We start from the raw sequence: 9,055 nt of genomic DNA on the forward strand, positions 1-9,055 counted from the left end.
CATCTTTAACCCTGTGGACGAGACTATATAACCCAGGCAAGGCAGAGAAGATTTTCAAATTTAGCATAAAGTCTGTTCTCCCTAAGTCTCTGTAAAACCAGGTGTACTTGCCTCCAGTGGGAGGCTAAATATGCAGAGAAAATCAGGATATCGTCCAGGTAAACAACAGCACACGAATAGAGCAGATCTCGGAAAATATAATTTACGAATTCCTGAAAAACTGCAGGTGTGTTACTTAGGCCAAACGGCATTACCAGGTATTCGTAGTGTCCGTCCCGAGTGTTAAAAGCGGTTTTCTACTCCTCTCCTGTACGAATACGTATCAAGTTGTAGGCCCCCCTGAGGTCCAGTTTGGTGAAGATCTTAGACCCTCTAAGGCGATCAAACAATTCAGAAATAAGAGGCAACGGATACCTGTTCTTTACCGTAATCTTGTTCAGCCCCCTGTAATCGATACAGGGCCGTAGAGATCCATCCTTTTTCTTTACAAAGAAGAATCCTGCCCCTGCTGGCGACGATGACCTCTGGATAAATCCTCTGGCCAGATTCTCCCGAATGTATTCCGACATGGACTGGGTCTCTTCTTGAGAAAGAGGATAAATTCCCCTCGAGGAGGTGATGTTCCGGGGAGTAGATCTATCGGGCAATCATACGACCTGTGCGTAGGAAATTTGTCAGCCTTCTTTTTCCCGAAAACATCAGCGAAGGCCCAATAAGAGGAAGATAGACCTGGCAGGTCAGAAGGCTGGACTGAAGGAAGAACAGGTCGAACGGGGACGATACACTAATCCAAGCAGGAACCTCCCCAGCGCAGGATCTCACCCGTCTTCCAATTTAAGACTGGTTCATGCATCCGGAGCCAGGGAAGACCTAGAAGCAAAGGGTGAGACGAACGTGGCAACACATAAAAGCGGATTCTTTCTGAATGAGTTAAACCTACCCGGCGTTCCAGAGGCACAGTCTGGAACCGAACGGACTCAGACAGGGGTTTGCCATCCACAGATGTCACCTGCAATGGTTCTGGAAGGCGCTGGATGGTTATCTGATAACGATCCACAAGCGCCTGCTGAATGAGGTTCCCAGCAGCTCCAGAGTCCAGGTGACAGAGTTCAGAAAATTTTACCTTGCCGAAGACCACATAGACTGTTATTTGCAGTGGTGGAGAAAAATGATCCTTACCTAGGGCTGCCTCTCCATCCGACCCTAGGCACTGGAATTTCCCGAGTTTTTTGGACAGGTGCGGATGAAATGCTCAGAACTGCCACAGTAGAAACAGCTCCCCTCCTGGCAACGCGCCTCCTGGCAACGCGCCTCCTGGCAGCGGTTACTCAAGCTTACTCTGTCTACTTCCATAGCCATAGGTGAGGGAAATGTAGTTAGAGAAGATGCTGATTTAAAAGTACTAGTAGCCGGGTGGTTGCAACCTCTTTCACGTCTGATCTCTCTGGATCATTCCTGAAACCGTAGGTCAATCTGGACTGCCAGAGAAATCAGGTCATCCAGGGTTGAAGGTATGTCCCGTCCCGACAGCTCATCTTTAATTTTTCCTGAAAGGCCTTCCCAGAAGGTAGCCACCAAGGCTTCATTGTTCCAGGATAGTTCGGACGAAAGAGTACGGAACCGCACCGTAAACTAAGCCACAATAAGAGCCTCCTGGTATAGACGAAGAAGAGCTGAAGCTGTCGACGTAGCACGACCAGGTTCGTCAAAGGGTCAGAATGGAATGCCTTGGGGACACGGGTGCTACCTCCAGTTAGACCCCGGACTCGTGGCAGCTGTCCCAACGGAACAGACGGACAAGCAGGGTTAGCGGAAGACGTAGAGCTAACCAGATGATACCGGGTATATGGATAAGAGCTGGTACCGACGAGTCTGGCGTCCGAAGAGGTAGATGGCTGGCTGATGGGACGAGACGGGATTGCGTAAATTGACCTGTCGTCATCCAGGATAGCCGGGTAACAGGTAGCTGATGATCTGTGGAAACAGAGTATAAGCGGAGTACCAGCAAAAGAACTTCAGAAACAGGAGCACGTGCAGACAGGAACCGGAAGTAAGCAACAGTGGATACTTGTTGCTCTGGCACCCTCCCTATGATGGAGGGGCTAGAAATAGTGATCACTAACACACTAAAAGAGGTCTGGATACACATGATGAGAGCATTATACTGCCTCTGTACAAATCCCTAGTTAGACCGCACATGGAGTACTGTGTCCAGTTTTGGGCACCGGTGCTCAGGAAGGATATAATGGAACTAGAGTGAGTACAAAGGAGGGCAACAAAATTAATAAAGGGGATGGGAGAACTACAATACCCAGATAGATTAGCGAAATTAGGATTATTTAGTCTAGAAAAAAGACGACTGGGGGGCGATCTAATAACCATGTATAAGTATATAAGGGGACAATACAAATATCTCGCTGAGGATCTGTTTATACCAAGGAAGGTGACGGGCTTAAGGGGGAATTCTTTGCGTCTGGAGGAGAGAAGGTTTTTCCACCAACATAGAAGAGGATTCTTTACTGTTAGGGCAGTGAGAATCTGGAATTGCTTGCCTGAGGAGGTGGTGATGGCGAACTCAGTCGAGGGGTTCAAGAGAGGCCTGGATGTCTTCCTGGAGCAGAACAATATTGTATCATACAATTATTAGGTTCTGTAGAAGGACGTAGATCTGGGGATTTATTATGATGGAATATAGGCTGAACTGGATGGACAAATGTCTTTTTTCGGCCTTACTAACTATGTTACTATTGGTCAGAAGAACTTTTTGAAAAATGCGTGATGTCTCTTTAAGAGACAGGGAGTGAGCGCACTCGACCTAAGTACTCTGCTCGGAAACCTGCTGGCTGAATGCCAGGAAACAGCTGAGGGAGGAGCAGAGGATGTATCCAGACAGAATGGAGCCGGCACAGAGAGGGAGTCTCGACAGGGACCCCGGGATGGTACAGAAGCAGGCCCGGGTGTAACATCTATGATGTCCATAAAATATTTTAAAAAAAATTGAACCCCAATGGGGAAATGTTTTGCAGCCCATGCAGTTCGTGTATGGGCATTACAAGTGTAGGAGACCTGCTGCTTAACATTGGGCCTAGTTTTTAATAATTCCTTCATCAATGTTTCCTCATTCTCCACCACTACATCAACAGGGTTAACAGGTTCTGTGCTATACAGCCAGTCCAATATTTGGAAAGTGTCTGTGATGGCCATAAAATATTTTTTAAAAATGTACTCCCCAAGGGGAAATATTTGGACAATTTTAGTACTCAAAATGTTTTATTTTAGTGTCATAGCCTACTTATGGACACCATTTTGGTGGGCCAAAAACAAACAAACCACATTTTGATCACTTTATCTCCCTCAGACACACAGGGTGTATCTGTGGTGTCCAAATCCTTCCTTTGCAGGCATACATTGTATTTTTTGGTCTGCTAGACTGCTACCCTTGGTGTATACAGTATTTGGTGGCTTTGAAAATTTTACAAAATACATTCCACATATTGAAACAGTCTGTTATCTCAGTCACACGTCTGGTCTATCAGTGGTCTTTAAATCTCGTCTTTTCAGACATACATTCCAGTTTTTGGTCTGATACCCTTGGCGTATGCAGTATTTTGTGGTTTTAAATTTTTTTTAAATATAGGCCATTTATTGAAACAGTCTGTTATCTCCGTCTGATGGCCATTTTATGTGTGGTCTAAAAATAGTTTTTTGTCATGCATATATTCCAATTTTTGGTCTGTTTAATAGCCCAAGGTCTATACACTATCTTGGTTAAAACAAAAAAATGTTTAGTGTGGTAGTTCGGTGACACGCCTCATCTGTCTGTGAGCTACAAAGTGTGCTTTTGAGGCTTCCGTTCTCCTTTTTTTTTTTTTTTTTGCTGTTACCCTAGCTCAAAACAGTAAACACTATTTTGTCATGAATTTTTTTTTTTTTTTAAATTTACCCCCCATGGGTAAATGCTGGTCAGCCCATACACTGTGTATGGGCAGTACAAGTCTAGGAGACACGCTCGTTGGTAATGGGACCGTTTTGTTTAGGAGGTCCTCCTCCAAGTTTCTTCCAAGGGGCGATTGGGATGCATGCAAATTTGAGGTGCATGCAAAGGCGGCCCTGCATTCAATGAATAATGAAGCTGTATGGCAGGACCAACTGAAAACTGTGAATTGGGTTTTCCTGTGGCCTTCCAGTATCTGGCTTCAAAGGCTTAAATATTGGAGCTTACTAGTGATGAGCAAGTATACTCGTTGCTCGGGTGGTCTCCGAGTATTTGTAAGTGCTCGGAGATTCAGTTTTCATCGCCGCAGCTGAATGATTTACAGCTACTAGCCAGCCTGAGTACATGTGGGGGTTGCCAGGGTCAGAACCAGAAGGACAGAGTACAGAATCAGAAGATACAAGAGTGTTTAGTAAACGGGTCACGACAGGACACAAATACACAAGCAGTGAGCTGAGCACAGAGGACTGAACCTGAGGAGAATAATGCTGTATCTGGCAGATTCCGGCAATATGCTTTGAGCTTTAGTAGGGTGTGGTACTTTCCAGTTGGCTGAAGTAGAGAGCAGATTACTCCAGCTGGAACAGATCCCAGATTATATCGGACACACCATATGCAGAAGCCCTAATATAAATAAATGGCAGAAAATGAGAATAGTCAAAATCCCCAAAAAGTGATTCCATTTTGTAAATTAATTCACTGATGGTTATAATCTATAGGAGAAGTGAACATTTTGACTCCACAGCCACTTTCTGGAAATTAACATGCAGTGGATATAATCCCCACCTGGTATGATCATCCACTAAGCTCTCCTGCTTTGTCTGTCTATATGAAGTGCATATAATCCCCACCTGGTATGTCACCCTACTTTACATACAGACTCTGCTCCTAGTATTCACATGGTATGTCTTTCAACTAACCCCAGCTTTACCCCAGTGTTATTTATGACCTTGTTTACTTTGCATACATTGCATAGCTCAAGTCTGCCAAGACTTTAGGTTGCAGTGTGTATCCTATAAGTGTATCATACAAGTTCGAAGATCAGAATTTAAACCAGAAGGGAACTGGACACGGTCACTGTAAACAATGTTTGTTTGTTTTCTCGCTCACCCCTATAATCCCTCACTTTCTGCTAACTCCCCTAATCCCAACCCCTAGTAAGGAACTGTTAATCTCTTCTTCAGTCCTCCCGAACCATCTCACCTTCTCCTCAGAATTGTTCCTCAACATCCTCTGTCTCCAAACACAGAGAGCCACCTCATGCCCTCTCCTGCTCCCACCTGCTAACACTTTTTCTGCTCCTTCTCACTACTGGTAATATCTCTCCAAATCCTGGTCCTCCTCACCTCACCTGGTCCTCCTCCTGTCATTTCTCCCCTAAGAGGAGCTCTGTGGAACGCTCGCTCTGTCTGCAGCAAGCTTTCCTACATCCATGATCTTTTTGCTACTACCAAACTTTCCTTCCTCGCCATCACCAAAACCTGGCTCACCCCTTCTGACACAGCCTCTCCTGCTGCACTTTCGTATGGTGTATTCCACCTTTCTCGCACACCCCGCCCCAGCAGCAAGCATGGTGGAGGAGTTGGTTTTCTCCTGTCAGATAACTGCTCCTTCACCACAATCCAATTACCACCCTGTTTCCCTCCCTTCCTTTGAAGTGCACTCTGTGCGCATCTACTCCCCCTCCAACCTCTAAATGGCTGTCATTTACCGCCCCCCCCCCGGGCCAGCCACCACCTTTTACCAGTTCACCACCTGGTTACTTCATTTCCTCTCCGCTGACATCCCCACCATCATCTTGGGTGACTTCAACATCCCCATTGACACTTCCCTCTCAGCTGCCACTAAGCTTCTATCTCTCACTTTCTCCTTCGGCCTCACTCAATGGTCTTCTACAGCCACTCACAAAGATGGCCACACACTGGACCTCATCTTCACCCGCCTCTGCTCCTTATCTAACCTCTCTAACTCGCGTCTTCCTGAACCAGAACCTACTAACATTCTCTTCCCCCTCCACTCCTTGTCTACAGCCCCTAACCCACAAACTTGCACACCCTCGCAGAAATCTTAAATACCTCGATCTACACTCACTTTCTGAATTCCTTCTCCCTCTTACAGAAATAAGTTCCCTACACAATGCGGATGCTGCTGCCGCTCTATATAACACCACAATAGCTGTAGCTTTGGAATCTGTTGCCCCTCTCACACATACCAAAGCTTGAAAAATCAATGTCCATTTCGCTATTTCATCCTTCGTCTCTGCTAGATTTCTAAAACTTAACATGGACAAAACCGAATTCATCATCTTTCCCCCTTCTCACGCGACCCCCCAACGAACCTATCCATTACAGTAAATGGCTGCCCACTCTCCCCAGTCCCACAAGCTCGCTGCCTCGGGGTAATCCTTGACACTCTCTCCTTCAAACCACATATCCAAGCCCTTTCCTCTTCCTGCCGCCTTCAACTCAAAAATATTTCACGGATCCGTACATTCCTAAACCAAGAGTCTGCAAAAACCCTAGTCCATGCCCTCATCATCTCCTGCCTTGACTACTGCAACCTTCTGCTCTGTGGCCTCCCCTCGAACACTCTCGCAACCCTCCAATCTATTCTAAACTCTGCTGCCCGACTAATCCACCTGTCCCCCCGCTATTCCCCAGCTTCTTCCCTCTTTCAATCCCTTCACTGGCTCCCCATTGCCCAGAGACTCCAGTACAAAACCCTAACCATGACCTACAAAGCCATCCACAACCTGTCTCCTCCATACATCTGTGACCTTGTCTCCCGGTACTTTCCTGCACGCAACCTCCGATCCTCACAAGATCTCCTTCTCTACTCCCCTCTTATCTCCTCTTCCCACAATCGCATACAAGATTTCTCTCGCGCATCACCCCTACTCTGGAACTCTCTACCACAACATATCAGACTGTCGCCTACCTTCAAAAAGAACCTGAAGACCTACCTCTTCCGACAAACCTACAACCTGCAGTAACCACCGATCGACCAAACCGCTGCACGACCAGCTCTACCCTCACCTATTGTATCCTCACCCATCTCTAGTAGATTGTGAGCCCTCGCGGGCAGGGTCTTCTCTCCTACTGTACCAGTCGTGACTTGTATTGTTTAAGATTATTATACTTGTTTTTATTATGTATACTTCTCCTCACATGTAAAGCGCCATGGAATAAATGATGCTATAATAATGTTGGAGAGTGAAAACTTTTGCACATTTGGCATTTTATTACCCAACGCATAGTACCCAGATTGTGCTCCAAGAGACACACACTGTAAATGAAGTGGATTGTTCTCACTATAAGATTGCTAAATTCAGGGATAATAAATGTTTGACCACACTGCAAGACTCAGAAGTGAGAGGAATTTTGCTGCATTGGTTTATAGAAACCTTGTTGCTTTTCAACAGCCTTTGAGCCACTAATAGTGTGGGAACCTCTGTTTTTCCATTGACAGATGATTGACCTGAGTGGGGACTTGTGTTTTGTGAGATGAAAATTGGTATTATTTTCACCTACATAACATTGATTGGTTTCTTTTTATTTGACATTTGAGAGGCAGAATGAACAAACAGTTGAACGCTACGCTCTACTGGTTCATCCAATAAGGTTTTCTATTAGACTGTGAACGGTTATTGTCTTGGTAAATAAAGTTTTTTACAAAGCTTGCCATTTTTATGGACCGTTTAATTAGAAATGTTCAAAAATATAAAACTCATGGATATTTTATGAAAAAATAATTGTTTTTTATCTTAGCAGATGACTGTTCCGGGAGATCAGAGAGACAGCTGACATCTTCAGTTTTTAAATCTGATGATCTTGAGATCCTACAAAATAAAACTGAAGTGATTGCTATTACTCCAGATATACAATCATCCATTCACCTCAAAGATCTGTCATCTGACCCTATGAAACAGGTCCCATCTTCTGATTCATTACCGACTACTAAGGAAAAGAAAAGTCCCAAAAGTGGCATTAAAAAACAAACTGATCCTAAAGCAAAGAAGTTATTTTCATGTTCAGAATGTGGGAAATGTTTTAACTGGAAATCGGTTCTTGATATCCACAAGAGAACTCACACAGGGGAGAAGCCTTTTTCCTGTTCGGAATGTGGGAAATGTTTTAACTGGAAATCGGTTCTTGATATCCACAAGAGAACTCACACAGGGGAGAAACCTTTTTCCTGTTCAGAATGTGGGAAATGTTTTGCACGTAAATCATGTTTTATTAACCACCAGAGCACTCACACAGGGGAGAAACCTTTTTCATGTTTAGAATGTGGGAAAAGTTTTGCACGTAAATCATATTTTGTTAACCACCAGAGAGCTCACACAGGGGAGAAACCTTTTTCCTGTTCAGAATGTGGGAAATGTTTTGCACGTAAATCACATTTTGTTGAGCACCAGAGAGCTCACACAGGGAAGAAGTCTTTTTCCTGTTCAGAATGTGGGAAATGTTTTAACCGGAAATCTGTTCTTATTAGCCACCACAGAACTCACACAGGAGAGAAACCTTTTTCATGTTCAGAATGTGGGGAATGTTTTGCACGTAAATCAAATCTTGTTAACCACCACAGAACTCACACAGGGGAAAGGCCTTTTTCCTGTTCAAAATGTGGGAAATGTTTTAGCTGGAAATCTGTTCTTGTTAGCCACCAGAGGACTCACACAGGGGAGAAGCATTTTTCCTGTTCAGAATGTGGGAAATGTTTTAACCAGAAATCAGATTTTGTTATACACCAGAGAACGCACACAGGAGAGAATCCCTTTTCCTGCTTATATTGGCCTGCTATCTAGATGTAGCAGAGCTGAACCTGTGATGGGACTAATGGAGTAAAAGCATCTCTGTGGAAAGGTGAGGAACTTTTTTTTTTTTACGTCTTTTGCAGATGACAATGGCATCAGGGGAATAGGCGAGGTTGTAAGTAGGGTTTAATTAAGAATATTAAAGGAGTATGTGTCTTTCTTTCAATTAAAGGACTTTTTCTGAGTGTCTGTGTTTTCTTACAATGTGACTATGGGGTTAGTAATGGGAGTGTCTTATTGATGTC

At 44.5% G+C, this 9,055-nt stretch overlaps 1 protein-coding gene across 1 annotated transcript; it reads left to right on the forward strand.

Moving 5' to 3' along the window:
- Window positions 1-567: 567 nt before the first annotated feature.
- Window positions 568-8,801, forward strand: LOC138666446 (oocyte zinc finger protein XlCOF6.1-like). The gene is made up of 4 exons (XM_069754669.1): window positions 568-576; window positions 703-883; window positions 7,765-8,315; window positions 8,412-8,801. The coding sequence occupies exons 1-4, from the start codon at window positions 568-570 to the stop codon at window positions 8,799-8,801; spliced, it is 1,131 nt and encodes a 376-aa protein (XP_069610770.1).
- The last annotated feature ends 254 nt before the right edge of the window (window positions 8,802-9,055 follow it).

The sequence above is a fragment of the Ranitomeya imitator genome, chromosome 2 (genome assembly GCF_032444005.1).
Source record: "Ranitomeya imitator isolate aRanImi1 chromosome 2, aRanImi1.pri, whole genome shotgun sequence".
In the NCBI taxonomy this organism is placed as follows: Eukaryota; Metazoa; Chordata; class Amphibia; order Anura; family Dendrobatidae; genus Ranitomeya; species Ranitomeya imitator.